General features: G+C 48.8%; 1 protein-coding gene across 1 annotated transcript in view; it reads right to left on the reverse strand.

Moving 5' to 3' along the window:
• Positions 1-16421, reverse strand: part of INPP5D (inositol polyphosphate-5-phosphatase D) — a 118831-nt gene that overhangs the window by 8535 nt on the left and 93875 nt on the right. The window contains exons 18-23 of the mRNA XM_023510360.1: positions 15242-15323; positions 10096-10185; positions 7924-8037; positions 6592-6674; positions 3856-3943; positions 1468-1617 (exon numbers count right to left, since the gene is read on the reverse strand). Coding sequence (XP_023366128.1) covers positions 1468-1617; positions 3856-3943; positions 6592-6674; positions 7924-8037; positions 10096-10185; positions 15242-15323 — 607 coding nt within the window. The remainder of the gene's footprint in view (positions 1-1467; positions 1618-3855; positions 3944-6591; positions 6675-7923; positions 8038-10095; positions 10186-15241; positions 15324-16421) is intronic.

Raw genomic sequence — 16421 nt, forward strand, 5'->3', positions numbered from 1 at the left:
GCTATTTGTGCTAGAGGCAGGAAACCAATGCCTTTGCCAATGCCAGCCTGGCACTTTCACCTTGGCTTTGTGACTTTCCCTTACTAGCTATGTGACTTGTGGCCAATCACGTAACTTTGGGCCTTGGTTTCTCCATCCACCAAACAAAGATAACAATGCTTGGCTCACAGGGCTATTGTGAGAGCAAAATGAGATGACATTTATGAGATGACCATTTTGTGATCATAAAGTATGTAGGTAAAGCCAATGCATCACCAGCATTGTTACTTAAGTGCTTTGGAGCAGGAATTAAAGCAAAAAACAAACAAACCCCCCCACAAAACCCCACCTGTCACCTATATAAAAGCAAAAAATACTTAATTAACAAATTCGGTGTAGCTTTGTATTTCTCACATTGTTCATTACTTTAAGCAGAGAAATTTTCATGTGATGGATACTAACAAGAAGTACAAATATTAATTTCCAAGTTTTAAAATTTGGGGCAAGATTAAGAGAAAACTGCAAGTTAAATTATAGATACCGCCTGGTGTTCCCACTATGTTATTTAGGTCTCTTAGCCACATTTCCGTATTCTCGTAACAGAGTAGTGACAACTTATATCTAAGAGACGAATCAGCATATCCTCCTTTGGGGACAGACAGAGGATGGCTCTCGAGGCTGTTGTTCTGTGTGGGGTGAGGATAACACCTGCAATGAGGATTTGTTAGCCTGGGTGGCTGCATGGTGTCACTTCTGAGAGCCATGATAAAAGAATCCTCCCAACAGCCAGCCAACGGTGGTGAGTGGTGCTTGACAGACGAAAAGTGTGTGAAGGAACCCTGCCAGGGTAGGGCAGACCCCAGGCTGCTGCCGTCGTGAAGGGTGGCTGAGCTGAAGTAGGGAGAAGAGGAAGAAAGGCACCAAGAGCCTGGGTGAGTGCTTTTGACGTGTAGCAGACGGAAATGATTCGGAAGGTGCAGAGCCCTGGGTGGGCGCCACAAGGGGAAATATTGGGACTTCTGAGAACGTGTCTGTGTTTGAGTGGCACCGTGTGGCTGTGGAAGACCAGAGGTCATACAAGGAACCCTAAATCTCAGTTGCAGCCACAGCTTTAGTCTCTTTTCCTGTGTCATCTGGGAAGAGCCACTTAACCTTGGGTAGGTCAGCTTTGTTCTCTTGGTCCTTCCATGGTGGAGGTGCTGAGCGACAGTGGCAAGGCTGAAGGCTGACAGAAGGTGAGGGCAGCCCTGGGCAGTGCACAGCCTCATGTCCCTGGGGACGTGAGCTGCCTGGGGCCGGGGGAAGCAGGGTGGGTGTTGGAGTCTGTTGGGAGTGACTCAGGGGAGGGGAGGGCCAGACTGTCTCTGAGATCCTTTCCGATGCTAGATTTCTGCACAGAGGCTGCAGCGTACTGAATATGCACGAAAGTGCGCCCCGTCCCAAAAGCAGTGAGGCTGCTGAGGGGGCTGCCGAGGGTCCAACACTCACCATATAGCTTCTCTCTCATTTTTCCCTGGGAGGTCTGCAGCTTGATCTCCCCCCGGAAGTGGCCGGTCATCTCTCCGTGGTGGGTCAGCAGTGTGTAGATGGGCAGCGGGGTCTCTGTGGCCTCTAGCCGGAGGGCAATGCAGCCCTCACCTGGGGGAAGAAGGGGACAGTTGAGTGAAGACCCTGTCTTCTCACAGCAGACACCAAGCACTAGGCTGAGAGTCAGTCTACCACCTGGGGACAGTCTTTGGAAATGAAGACCAAGGTGAGGATTATTTCATAAACCCTCAAACCTAACAGCAAGATGAGCTCCACATGGATTAGTCAATGTAAAGATAAATCACAGTGTAGAAAAACAGAGTTAAACAATAATCTGATTTCTGTAGGGGACGATAACTTCCCAGGGTTTGAAGCAAGACAAGAAATGATAAAACAAGACCAGAAAACAGGATAAATAAGCTTAAAATGCCTGCACAAAGGAAAAAACTAAAATGAAAAAGGTACTGGGAAGAGCGCTGTGGCTGGCTTCACAGGCAGGGGGTGATCTGAACTCCACAGGAACTCCTCGAAATCAAGTCCCCCAGAGATAAATGGGCAGACCATACAAATGGATATCTCACGCAGAAAGAACTGTAGCTGGCTCATTTCAACAAATAGAAAATAGTTCAGCCTTCCTAGCCATCACAAATGCAAACTCAGGCCAGGTGAGGTGTCTCATGCCTGTAAACCTAGCACCCTGGGAGGCCGAGGCAGGAGGATCCCTTGAGCTCAGGAATTTGAGACCAGCTTGAACAGGAGTGAGACTCCATCTCTACTAAAAATAGAAAATTTGGCTGAGTGTTGTGGCAGGCGCCTGTAGTCCCTGAGGCAGGAGGATCGTTTGAGCCCGGGAGTTTGAGGTTGCTGTGAGCTATGATGACACCACAGCACTGGAGTCTGGGACAAGAGAGCAAGACCCCGTCTCAAAAACAAAACAAATAAAAGTTCCCACCAGCCATTCCAGAATAAAGAGACTTAAAGGGCGGGGCAGGGGACTAAGGAAACACTAAGGTGCTATTCCACAGACATGAAATTAGCACAAAGAGAAGACAAAGAAATAGCACCCCGTGTGTTGGGGAGTGGGGGCTGGGGAAACCTGCAAGGTCAACTCACACAGCCTCACACAGCTCACTCGGTTTGCTGTTAAATGCCAAGTTTCAGACATGCATAAACCCTCAGCAAACATGGGAACCTGTCCCAAAGAGATGGTCCAAAAGAATAAAAATTATAGCTGAAGAATGTAAAATGTCCACAGAGAGACAAAAGTAACTAGCAGGGCCTCAATAATAGCAAGAAGGAACATTTCTAAAAATGAGGATACAGTAAATCCACGGAATATTACCCAGCCATTAAAAGGAACAATTGTGAAGACTGTGGGAGGGACATGGAAAATGTGTGTCATCTAAACCAGGTGAGGAAGGCAGAATGTTAAATGGTATTTCTGTGATGACAAGTGCAAAAATCCTCACATGCCTACCTGTGAAGATGGAGATGGACAAAAGCAAATAAAAGGATCGCTGTAACAGATCAGGAGACTGCCTATTGACTCTTTTTCTTTTTGTCACTGTCATGCTGTGTGTGAGTGTAAAGAGCAAGACGGAGAAACAAAGGGGGAATGTGGCATCTGAATGAGAAAACGCAGCTCGCTCAGCTTCCTGCCACGGAGCTTCAAACATTCCAGGATCCACGGGTCCTCACCCCGTCACCCTCTGCAGGCTCTGCCGCCTCTGTCCTGGCTCAGTGCTGGGAGGCAGTGAAGGGTGCAGCAGATTCTGCAGCCAGGCTGCCTGGGCTCTAGTCCAGGGTAATATAGTTACCATCGCCAAGCCACTCAGCTCTCTGGCCTCGAACAAGTCTCTTCAGGTTCCCCAGCCTCCTTCCCTCACTCTCCAATGAGGGGAGTGATGGCACCTGACCCAGGTGTCGGCAGAGCCTGCCAGTTGGTGCCTCACACAGGTCACCCTGTGTGTCCACAGCCTCTCTCTCTTTACTGGCTTCCACCAAGTGGGGCTTGGACAATGCAAAGCTCTTCCATTTAAAACAAATAAGCAGACCCAGTGCAGTGGCTCGCACCTGTAATCCCAGCACTCTGGGAGGCCGGGGCAGGTGGATCGCCTGAGCTCAGGAGTTTGAGACCAGCCTGAGCAAAAGGGAGATCCTGTTTCTACCAAAAACAAAAACTACTGAGTGTTGTTAAAGTGTCTATAGTCCTAGCTACCCGGGAGGGTGAGATAAGAGGATCATTTGAGCCAAGAATTTGATGTTTCCCCAAAGGAGCTGCCACCTCTGTGTTCCCAGCAGAGGCTATTGGCTCCCAGGCAGGTGTGGTGCCAATCCTGGGACCCCTACCGTAGGATTCGTCGCTGTCAGAGGATTTAATGCTAATTAGGATGTGCTGGTCCAGCAGGTACTCAGGGTCAGAGATAATGGGCTTCAGCTGCAGAGAGAATGGCACAGGATTAGAGGTGACAGGTGGGGGACAGGTGCATGAGGGTCACCAGCCGAATGTGAGGAATGGGTGAGAAAACAGGACGGAAGCTGTTCTTATTAATGACGTCCACATCTGCGCTCTGTGCGAGAGAACAGGAAGGAACCCAGCTGTACCTCCAGCCCGCATGCGAGAGCTAGCTTTCTTCCCTGTCCCCACACAGTACTCTAGAAAGTTGGGCTGCACTCCCAGGTCCTAGGGAGACAGCCTGACTGCAGATGGACCCCAGCCCATTGCCTCCGTGCCCTGCCTTTGCAGATGCGAGATCCCGGGGAGGAGGCAGGCTGGAGTGCCCCCACACCCCACCTGGGGAGGATATGGCCTCTGTGTCCCATTAGAGGTGTGGCTCAGTGAATGGCAGACACAGACTCCCACATTCGGGTTCTGTTCCTGACTTCCTGCTGCCAGCAATGTTCAGAGCCAGGGACTGCTGGGCTGGCTCCTGCTGTGCTGATGACAGGCTTTGCACGAGCTGGGTGACCTCAGACCACACCAACACAGGGCTGGGTCCATACACGCACAGGGAGGAACGTTACAGGCGCACTAGCTCCTCATGTGCAAGTAGGCGGCTCCTCAGGACGACTGCGACACAGCAGGGCCACAAAGAAAGGTCACGCGCTGCTCTAGGCTGCCCCAGGCTGCCCCTTCCTTTCCCTCCACAGACACCTGAAGGCCCATAAGGGGCAGGACTCAAATACCACACTGACCAACATGATGGATGCACTAGATCCCATGCAGAAAGTTCCAGAACTAATGACGGGAAACTATGGTGGGACTCTGGGCTGCCTGGTGCAGGTTCTGAGGTTCTGAGGTTGCACAGCCCCAAGGACCACTAGGCTCACTGACATGTGGTGACATCTGGCCACTGGGTTTGCTGACATGTGGTGACATCTGGCTATAAGTTAGATGCAGGGCAGGAGCTGCGGATGCAGTGGGGAGTGGGGCGTCAGACACCTGAGCAAGGACTGTCTCTGGGGGACGTATGGCCATGATGGAGGGGGGTGGGGCGACTATCTGGGTGCCACAGCGGGAATTTAGGAGTGAAGAAAGGAGGCTGTCGGGTACAGGCGGGTAACAGGGAGCAGAAGGTGCTGTGAGAATACCTGAGGCTGGAGTGGGAGAGGCTTGCCTCAGTGGCGCCAGGGAGTTGACTGAACAGAGGGGACACCACCCTCAGATAGGCATTCCAGAAAGACCGTCAGACTTCAGGATACCTCAGCAGGAGGATAGGAGCAGAGCCCCTGAGAGGGGGCCGTGGGACAGGAGAGGGGACAGAGGCAGGAGGAATGGCAGGGGGTGGTGACAGGACCTGGGAGTGGAGGAAGACGGTGTCCAGGGGGTCCCTGAGGGGGACCAGAATGCTGGCATGTTTTCAGCTTCACCAAAAGAGGAAACAATTGCTCAATTCTGTGTGGAAGCAGCCAGAAGAGGAGGAGCAGCAGGTGGGTGTGGGCTGGGTGAGGCAGAAATGTCTCTTTGGAGCCTGGAGCCCACAGGATGCAGGGGCCTACAGACAGCCCCAGGACAGGAAGTCTGGACAGCTGTTGGGGCCTCAGCAGAAGGCCCTAGTCAGAGCCATCTGTGCAGGCTTGGACCTCTCGGTATTTAGGATTACACCCGTATCAGGATAATCAGTCTCTGTTCCTGAGATCATACGGCCTTTTTTTGTTTTTGCAGTTTTTGGCCAGGGCTGGGTTTGAACCCGCCACCTCTGGCATATGGGGCTGGCGCCTTACTCCTTTGAACCACAGGTGCCCCCCTCACATGGCCTTTTTATGTGACTCAACAGTTGGTTCCAATCAGTGGTTAAGGCCAGTGTGGGTAGCCTGGCCCCTTAAACCTGCCTGCACCCACCCCAGCCTGGAAGAAGATGGGCCCCCACCCATTTCAGGCTGTCCTTTGAAACCTCCCAGGGAACCTTCCAGGGGGGGCCCTGAGACCCCTGTCTTCTGTGTCCCAGCTCTGGACTGCCCTTGTCACACCCCTCCCTCTCGGTGTGCGAAAGGAAGCGTCCCCCTCTGCTCTGAACCAGCAGGAGCATCTGATCAGCAGGTATCCATTGACAGCCGGCATCACCACCGTCAGCTCAGCATCACAAAGGCAGTATTGGTAGAAAGCTATTTTTCTGCAATCAAGATGCTTGCGTTGCCCTAAAGTTTGCCGGTGTGTTTTCAGTTCCCCCCCTCAGCTCATTCAGGACCATGGATGGTTAAGTACTTCCTGTGTTCACAGTGTGTGGTTAGAGCCAACAGATTCCCATTTATGTTGACCATGGCCCTATGGGCCAGTAAGCAGGTGATCAGCACCTTTCAAAGGAACGGGGAGTCTTGGGGGTTGGGTCCTAGTCTGTCACTGCAGCTGTGTGACTGTGACCTGCAAAATCACATGGTTAAACACGTTGACCTCCAGATGCCTTGCATGGTCCATTAGGGTCTGAAAAGCGTATGGTGGACCACCTTAAATGAGAGCTGCTCCCTGTCTGGAAGTGGGATTCCTGCTCCCTCTGGTCAGGCCCAGCTGTCACTCTGCCGTTGGCCAGCACTGCTGGCCTGGTAAGTGCAAAACCCTGCCTGGGGAACGTCTTGCTCCAGAATTACCTTTGGAAGGGTCTCCTCAAACTTAACCACCAGCTCCCCCTCGCTTCCTTCTTCATTTTCTCCTTCCTGACTCTTGACAAAACCTGTCAGAAGACAAGAAGTTTGGTTTTTAGAAAACAGGGCAAGAACCAAACTGAAAAGACCCTGGGGTCGTCCCACCTGGCCTGAGGAAGCTGCTCTTTTTCTCTGTAGGGGCCTCAGCACCCTTTAGGAGTCAGACGTGCTGGGAATTTCTATTTTTGTGCAAGGGATGGTCATTTGCCAACACGGTCTAATTATTTTTAGGAAAATCAAAGAGATTCTTCCTCCTTTTCAGCTCCCTTTGCAACAAACCAGGCAACGAAAAAATCATCACATCACAGGCAAGAAGATTAGGAAACATGACAGCTCGTCCCACACCACTCAAGATAGCAGCCTTTTGAAATTCTAATTTAAGCTCCCTAATATGCTGTTTCCATAGAAATGTGTGCAAGTGTCTCGATAGTTTATTAAAAACACCCGCACAAAATTTCCTTATCCTTTTTGGAACCGCTTTGACCCTGCCTGGTGAACTGGGGCTTGGGGCCTCAGTGGCAAAGGCTGTGCTATCCCCAGGCCTGGGCCAGGCTGAGTCAGAGAAGTAAGGGGCGCGGAGGGCACAGTGGTGGCTGGTGGCATAAGCCTTCTTCTTGAATTCTAGAAGCATCCCAGCCATGCACTCACAAAATGCCCCCTCAGTGAGGAGGGGTAGAAGCCACATCGATCTTCGCTTGCCATGGAACAGCCATGGGCAAAATGCCTAGAAATGGGCCCCAGAAAGGGCATTTCCTAAACACAGATTATGCCATGCGCTGCCGGCTTGGAGGGGGCTGTCCATCTCCAACTTGATTTTTGCTGTGGTGGTTGTCCTGAGAAAGATTCTGTGACATTGAAAAAGCAGGAGGCAGGAGCTAGGGCAGTCAGGAAGAGGGCAGCTGGAACTTGGCCCATCACTCTCTGGTTGGGTCAGACCCCTGGTGTGGGGGAAACCAAGAGGGTTGCAGTCTGCCCCGAGCAGGCAGGGAGGAGAGCCCACTGCGTGAAAGGGACTGATGGGTCTGTATGTCCCCGTGGCTGCCCCTCTCCCAGGGCTACAGCAGCAGCACCGTAAGCTACAAGGAGGCCCCCCTCACACTACCTGGGAGTCCCCTTAGACTCTCTAACTGAAGCCCTATTTGTCTAATCTCTTGGAGGCCCACGTAAGAGTCTTTCCCAGGGAGAAGAGAAAGGGGGCAAAATACCATTCACAAATAGGCATTTATGAGAATGAGCAGGGGGGCCCACCCACCACAGGGGCAGCTCAGAGCAACTTACTCTCCAGGCAGCTTGAGTGGAACTCCAGGTAGAACTTGGTCTGGGACTTGGTCTTCAGTGTGGCGTTGCACCTGAGGAACTCGATCTGCCCTTGGCTGTCAGTGGTCCCAGGGCCTGTATCAGAGAGAATAGGGACTCAGCTCTCTCCAAACTCTCTCCAGGGATTCGGCCTCTATCCATATGCCCTTTCCTCTGGCTTCTCACTCTGTATACTGAGCTCCTCATTAGGGCCCGAGGAAAGTTGGGAGTCCAGTGGAAAGAAAGGTTTCCCTTGAAATAAAGCTAGCTAGAAAGCCACCACCCATGCTGAGCAGCCCTGATCACAGTGACAGCCCCCCCCGAAGCACCCTGTGGCAGAAGGCAGAGGTGAAGAGCGAGGGGTATGTGGAGTGAAGACCTGGTCTCTGCTTTGTCTCTAAACCCGAGTGTCAGGTAACATCCTCACCTTGCTACCTCAGTCTCCCTACTAGTTCCAGCAAAGAGCTTGTAGGCTGACTCAGTTGCTCAATATCCACATCTATTCAGTTTCAGCTAGAGAGGGATGCCTGCTCTTTCTTCCTTAGGCACAGTTATCCCTCTCCTTACTCCAGGCTCTGTAAACTCATTTGGACTCGGTTAACTTGCCTGTAACTGTATTAATGCAAATGATGCGTCTGTGAGCATCTTTGGTTTTAAACAAATGTTCTTTCCTTCTGTATAAATTCTGAGCCACCTGAGAGGGAGAACAAATATTCCCTTCTTTCATTACCCCCTTCTCATCTTCTTCCCTGTCTCTTTCTAAATCCCATTGCACGTGGGCCAGGCTCTGCTTAGCTAGATGGTCAATCATTGTTCAATCCTGGGGATCAGTATGCTTGAGCATCTACTGAGTGCCCGGGAGGGAAGCCTGTTACCTGGGGTGCTCTACCCAGTAACAGAGGAGGAGATGGCAGCAGCAACCCCATCGATGCTGCAGCAACTCAGGGAAAGGGGAGGTGAGTGGAAGCCGTGAAATCCTAAGGCCAGGAAGGTTCTGGAAAGGCACAGAGGCCAGAGCTAGGGAGCAGACAGGGTGGTGGCGCGAGACCTGGGTGGGGAGCAGTCACAGTGCTGGGTCCGTGGACCTGGGTGGGGAGCAGTCACAGTGCTGGGTCCGTGGACCTGGGTGGGGAGCAGTCACAGAGCTGGGTCCGTGGATGTTTGACCCAGCAGCATGAAGAGGAGCCTCAGCAGGTCGATAGCATACAACCTCACTGACATCCCTCCCAGCATGAAGGACGCAGAGCAAGATGGTCTTTCTCAACTTATACCTGCGTCCCCCACACTCAGCCTTCCTAAATGAGCCTGGGTTGTCTGCTGACCACGGAAGTAGGGACTGGGCAGAGCAGATGACAACATGGCCCCCTAGTCACCCAGGCCGAGGGCTGAATGGGCAGACTACTGAGAATGCCTGGCCTCTGCCGGGATGAGGGCAGCCTGGCATCCAGGGCTCAGCTGGATTATTTGAAAAATTACCTGCAAATCTAAACATTGTTTACTCGAATGTTTCCCCAACTCCGTCATCGGCATCCCACCTTCACGATTTTTACCATCTCCGCCTACCGCGCACCTGCACTACTATTTACTTAATATTGTCTCTAAATAGACTCACTTCTTAAATTTAAATGTGATTAAATAAAGTATATCACAATACTAAATGGAAAATTAATGTTGCTTGCCTTACACAGAAGAGACACATTTAAAACATGAAATGCATTACTCGCAGATGTTCTTTTTTTGCAGTTTTTTTTTTTTTGGCCGGGGCCAGGTTTGAACCTGCCACCTCAGGTATATGGGGCAGGCACCCTAGTCCTTGAGCCACAGGTACAGCCCATGCTCGGAGATGTTCATCGGTGGCTCTGCAGTTGTCTTTGATGGTAGATACACCACACTTGGGTAAATCCAAATTTTTCACACTACACTAAAACCAAGGCACAGAAGGCTGACACATTGGCCAAACAGAGCAGGTGCATCCTGTGGACGGCAATTGTGATATGGCTTGGACACGAAAGCCTTGAACTATGGGCTGTGGACTCACCTGGAAGGATAAGCCTTCATCTAACACAGACAACTGACTGTCACGACCAGAAGACGAATGCCCAGTGCCCATTGTCTTTGAGGAACATAGAGAAAAGGACGCTGATCACTGCTTACCATTCTTTGAGACAAACTGGGAAGTCACCCCGGCCTCAAATGTGGCAAAGACAGGGCTGTGGTCACTTGTCATGATGTCAGTAGTGCTTCCTGGAGGGAAGAGAAGAAATTTCTGAGCAAGGCAAAAGAAACCCTTCAGGTCAAGCCAAGAATGGCAAGGCAGAAATAAACTATCTTCATGAAGCCTCCAGGGAGTCTCGCGCTTTTGCACCTGTTGTCCTGCTGACCCTGAAGTGACAGATAATGTGTACACTGCCTTCTCCATAGATAAAAAATGCTTAGTTTTTCCTAATAAGTCATAAATTTTTGTTTGTTTATTTTGAGTCAAAGTTGCACTCTTTCAGCCCAGCCGGAGTGCAGGGGCGTCATCCTAGTTTACCGCAATCTCCAACTTCTGGGCCCAAGCAATCCTCCTTCCTCAGCTTTCTGAGTAGCTGGGCCTGCAGGCACACATCATTATACCCAACTAAGTTTTCTTTGTTTTATAGAAATAGGGTCTCACTACGTTCTTCAGACTGGTTCTGAACTCCTAATCCCAGCTATCCTCCCGTCTCAGCCTCCCAAAGCACTGAGAATAGAGGCATGAACCACTGCACCTGACTGACTCGTGAATTTTGAAATAGATTATGGAGTGTGAACCATGGGGATTTTTCTCCTCTAGTCATTGTATTTTACTGATGAAGAGCCCAAGCTGCAGAATGGGTGAGGACTTAAGGTCACTCAGCTCATGAGTAAGAGAAACAGGATGCCTTCCCATCCCATAGTACCGTGTGGGATCAGGAGACAGTGGAAGGTGACAGAGTGTAGACAAAGCTGTTAAAGAGCTTGGAGGTCAGATAAGAAGGGAAGGCACCACAGCACATTTAGAGCGGGTAGAGAAAGAGGATAGTTCTAGAAGATAGTTCTTTTGAGATAGCCAGTTGGAGGTGTCTGGCAGATTACTGGGTACTCAAAGCCGGACATTTATCTTTAGATTTGAAGTCCGTGAGGTTAGGTGGAAACAGAAGCCATGAGGATATCTGAGCTTTCACAAGGAAGACATGAAGGAGGAGAGGAGATGAGGATGGAATTCCAGGACACACCAACTATAATTGGGCAGGCAGAAAAACAGTCTTCACAGGAGACCAACAAGGTGATAAAGCACATTTGATCTTCTTTTTTTTTTTTGAGACAGAGCCTCAAGCTGTCCCCCTGGGTAGAGTGCCATGGCATCACAGCTCACAACAACCTCCAACTCCTGGGCTCAAGTGAGTCTCCTGCCTCCGCCTCCCAAGTACCTGGGACCACAGGCACCCGCCACAATGCCTGGCTATTTTTTTTTGTTGTTGTTGTTGCAGCTGTCATTGTCGTTTGGCGGGCCTGGGCTGGATTCGAACCCGCCACCTTAGGTGTATGTGGCTGGCGCCTTAGCCACTTGAGCCACAGGCGCCAAGCCTGATCTTCTTTTCTATAAAGCTTTTATAAATCAGAAAGAGAAACAGAAAGAAAAGAGAAACAGAAGAAAAGAGAAACATGCCACTACTCGACCAATCAAAGGATATGAACAGAAAATTGGCCAAAGAAATAGAGATGTACAATAAACATAAGAACTCCCCTTGCTAAAGATCACCAGAAAGCCAAAATGAAACAATGAGATAGAATGGAGAAAGATGAGAGTGGGGACCCTGGCTGTGGAGGAGGAGAGGAGTCAAGGGTCCAGGTGAAAAGGTTGTCCAGGAAAGAAAGAGGATAAGCTTTCCTGAGAAAAAAATCAGCCTAAAAACTGTTTGGACACGAACAGGAAGATGTCAGTGAGACCTACTGCTGTGGGAAGCGGGAGAGGATAGCATTCAGGAGTGGGGCTGAGTGAAAGGCCACAAGTTTGGGGTGACAATGGAGAACAGGGGGTGCTAGGGAGCAGTTAAAAGACAAGTAGGTTTTTTTTTTTTTTTATGTTCTCAAAATATGAAGGGTGCCAAAAAATGTATACACATTTTAAGAAAGGAAAAAACTGTATTGAAATTGTAATACTCAAATCACAGTCGACTTTTGCAACTGAGGTGCTCAACATAACTTGTATTCATCTTTTGTTATTGGTATATATTGAGTATTACAATTTTTTTTTTTCTGAGATAGTCTCACTGTCTTGCCCCTGGTAGAGTGCTGTGGCATCATAGTTCACAGCAACCTCAAACTCTTGGGCTTAAGTGATCCTCTTGCTTTAGCCTCCCAAGTAGCTGGGACTACAAGTGCCCACCACAACACCCAGCTATTTTTTTTTAAGAGATTGGGTCTCGTTCTTGCTCAGGCTGGTGTTGAACTCATGAGCTCAAACAATCGACCCACCTTAGCCTCCCAGAGTGCTGAGATGAATATTACAATTTTAATATAGTTCTTTTCTTTCTTAAAATGTATATATATTTTGGGGGCATCCTCTCTATTTTAGATTGCACTGAACATATTAGTAATGGCACTACAATGTACCCTTAAACCTGGGAGGTAGACCGTCAGATGAGTGGCCCCCAGTGAACCATACTTTCTAGTAATTATACCCTCTGTAGCCTCCTACCACAGTGACTTTGGGCTTGGCCTATGGGACTTCCTTTAGCTAATGAGATCTTAGTAAATCTGAGGCAAATAGTCTTAAAATGAATTTCCATAGGCAAGACTAGCAGACTAAAACCTTGAGACCAGGAAGTGAAGAAGCCTGCACTAGCCTTCTGGATCATGAGTTACCACCCTTGCCCCTGCCTATAGCCAGCCAACTCCAGACTGGAATGGGCTCCCACTTGACTGTGTCAACACCAAATAGAGCCGAGATGAACAGTCCAAATTCACCTGAGCCCAGAGAATTGTGAACAAATTAATGTTGTTTTGAGCCACTGAGCTTTAGAGTAAGTTGTTATACACCAATAGACAGCTGGTATACCTGGTTATGCAATTGCCATAAGAAGACCCAGGTTCCCTGGTCAACTGCATCTCCTAAGCTCTGCGTATCTGTTCCCTTTTCTTTCCCAACTTTGTGCTCATCCCAGACCTCAACTCACTAAACCCTACTACTATGCTTTCTGGCATTTCATGATGTGATCATTAGTAAAATTCCCTATATCTTCTTCCGTCTTCACATTTCAAACCTGGCCCTCCCCAGACAATACTGATGACTCCCAGGTGAAAGCTCATTTTCTCCCCCATTCCTCATACCCTGGGCCCAGAAGTGGAGAATGTGTATTCTACTTGCTCCTCATTACCACTTCCTGATTAACCTTCCTTTTTTCCTAAAACCTCCACTGTTGAACAATTTTGAATGCCAAGTTTAGGTTCAAAATAGTAAGTGGCGGCAGTGCCTGTGGCTCAAGGAGTAGGGCACCGGCCCCATATGCCAGAGGTGGCAGGTCCAAACCCAGCCCTGGCCAAAAATTGCAAAAAACCAACCAAACAAAAACAGTAAGTGGCAATTCTGTAAGCATCAACTGTCTCTTGACTCTCTGCAGAGGCTGGCTGAAGGCAAACAGTTGAGTCTTCCTAGAGGCAAGAATTGGCAGGACTCAAGGAGTCAGAGGGTGTGGGAAGGGGAGTGCTGACATGAATGACCCGTGTACTGCTGGGAAGGACTGACAGGCCTGGAGGCTCAGCGGGGTGGAAGGGGATGAGGAAGGAATACACGGTGAGGAAGCTGGGGGTAGAGGGTGGAATATGGGCACTTGTAGGTTTTCAAGGTGGAGTAATTCCTTGCCTGTATGAGTATGGGTTGCCTTTTTGAACATCCAGAGGTGTTCTGTGAAGTTTGCCTAGTGAAGTTCTGGAGAAGCAGGGGGAGGGGAAAGAGAGGGAAAGGGAGGTGGGAAGAGAGAGACACTCTAGGAACTAGGGAGAGGGAGCCTGGGAACTTAAGAAATGCAGGGTGCATGTGTTGAACTATTCAAGGGCAGCTACTCTGGACTCTTCCACACAGCAGAAGGCATGTGCAGAAGAAAGGAATAAAAATCTGTTCAACTTGTGGAACTAGAGTTAAATGTATGGGAATGATTTGCTGGTCCCCACCCAGAAAGAGGGGAGCCAGGAAGGTGGCCACTAGGCAGCTTCAAGGTTCCCCCATCCCTTACTCTGAGAGGGAGGTTGGGGTTGGGGCACCCAGCTGGACAGGCCTGGAGTTGTGAACTGCCCATCTGGGGCTCCTGGCCTATATGCTTAATCATGTGAGGTGCACCTTGGGAACCAGGATGACCCTCCTTTGGACACCATTGCCTGGGAATTTGAAATGTTTTAAAAATAATATCATGACTGTGAGTCAGTAAAGTGTTCCAAGTAATTCCGCACTGTGAATTTTTGAGATTTGACTTTTTAACTAATAGGAACTTTTGAGGATATGCACTGAAGCAATTCAGAACTCCTTCAGCTGACCTGCAACTTTGAAGGTCAATAATTACTTCTTAATTATTTACATAACATATTCCATAATTATTGATGCTAATACTGTATATTATGCCTTTTTTTTTTGTAGAGACAGAGTCTCACTTTATTGCCCTGGGTAGAGTGCCATGGCATCACACAGCTCACAGCAACCTCCAACTCCTGGGCTTAAGCAATTCTCACGCCTCAGCCTCCCAAGTAGCTGGGACTACAGGCGCCCACCACAACGCCTGACTATTTTTTGGTTGCAGTTCGGCTGGGGTTGGGTTTGAACCCACCTACCTCGGTATATCGGGCTGGTGCCCTACTCACTGAGCTGCAGGCGCTGCCCTATTATTCTTTTTTCATCAATTTGACTCAATTTATCTTTAAGCCTCCCCAAACACTTGTATATACACTTACAATATATATTAGGTTGAACCATACCTAATTTCCAATAGTTGGCCATTTTTGACCTATTAAATCACTACTTTCATATGGTTCCAATCTAATATGTTCTCTTTAAGAGAAATAAAACCAAATTTATTTTAAAAAATTCTCTGTAATTCAAATGTCTCCCAAAGCAGAGAGTATTTATTGTCACAGCTGCAGGTAGGTGGGGATATACCAGCTCTTCCAGGTCTCCCGGTTGGGGTGCAGGGGGTGCTCCCATTTTACAGAAGAACAGACTGAAGCCCTTCATTTTAGGGCAGTCACACCTCCCAACTTGATGCTGGTCTCTGAACCTGGTCTGCCTTCACCCAGGGTTTCAACTCACCGTAGGACTGACACACCACGTGCACCAGGGGGTAAGACTTCCAGAGGACTCGGTCACACCAGGACGGCAAGTTGTACTTCATCTGCAAATGGAAGGCACAGGTTTATAAAATGCCTGCTACTTATTTTTTAATCAGTAACAGAAAAGATTCACTGGTGACCTCTGCAATCCTCAAATCCATCTACTATTGGCTTTTTGTAGAATTTCTCCCCCTCCCCCCCCCGTGACTTAAAACTCTTTCCATTTGCTTCAAGTCCTGACTCCACTGTGGTGCCCCACATTTGCAGACATCCTGGACTTCTGCTTTAGACTAAGATCAATTCACCTGGGCGTATTCCCTCACCGGTCCCCCTACCTCCTTCAGTAGCTCTTATATCTTCACCTTCAATTTCTTTCTGACTCAGATGAACCCCTCTACTTATATTTTCAACTCAGACTCTACTCACCTTCTCCAGCTACTTAAATAACATGCTCTAGCCAGTACCCCCACTCCCCTGTTCATCTCCCATTCATTTATCTACTCATTCACCACCTGGCCACTCACCCATCCACCTATTCACACACTCATCCCTCTATCCATCAATCATTCAGACATTATCTATCATACTATATGACAAGCTCCATTCAGGGTCTCAGGCTGCTATGGTGAACAGGACATCCATTGGGTGTGACAGATAAAAGGTAAATCAGTAATGGTAACAAGCATCTTTAATTAATGCTCTAGCTCTTTCTCCTCGTCTACAAACATAAAGATACCCATCCTAAAAGAGCTTATCTCTGCCATATGCTTCAATTACCTTCTTTTTTCTTCCCTTTACCAATTTTCTTCCAAAAATGTTCTATTTTCACTCACTTACTCTTTGTTCTTTAACTTGAGGTACAACTTATGCGCAGTAAAGTCTGTTAACCTTAAGTGTACAGATGGAGGTACTTTTACATTTGAATATACCCATTTAACCACTACCCAGAGCAAGATCAGAAAACTGCCATCACCCCAAAGGATTTCCTCCTGCCCCTTCCTTGTCAATACTGCTACTTGCTAGAGGTTAATAGTATTGAAACTTACATCTCCATTGATTAATTTTGCCTATTTTGAAACTTATATGAATTGACTTGTTCAGTATGTATTTTTTTGTGTCTGGACTCATTCGATATGTATTTTCTCTCTCTCTCTCTCTCT

The sequence above is a fragment of the Otolemur garnettii genome, unplaced genomic scaffold (genome assembly GCF_000181295.1).
Source record: "Otolemur garnettii isolate 467f Iridium unplaced genomic scaffold, OtoGar3 scaffold00013, whole genome shotgun sequence".
NCBI lineage: Eukaryota > Metazoa > Chordata > Mammalia > Primates > Galagidae > Otolemur > Otolemur garnettii.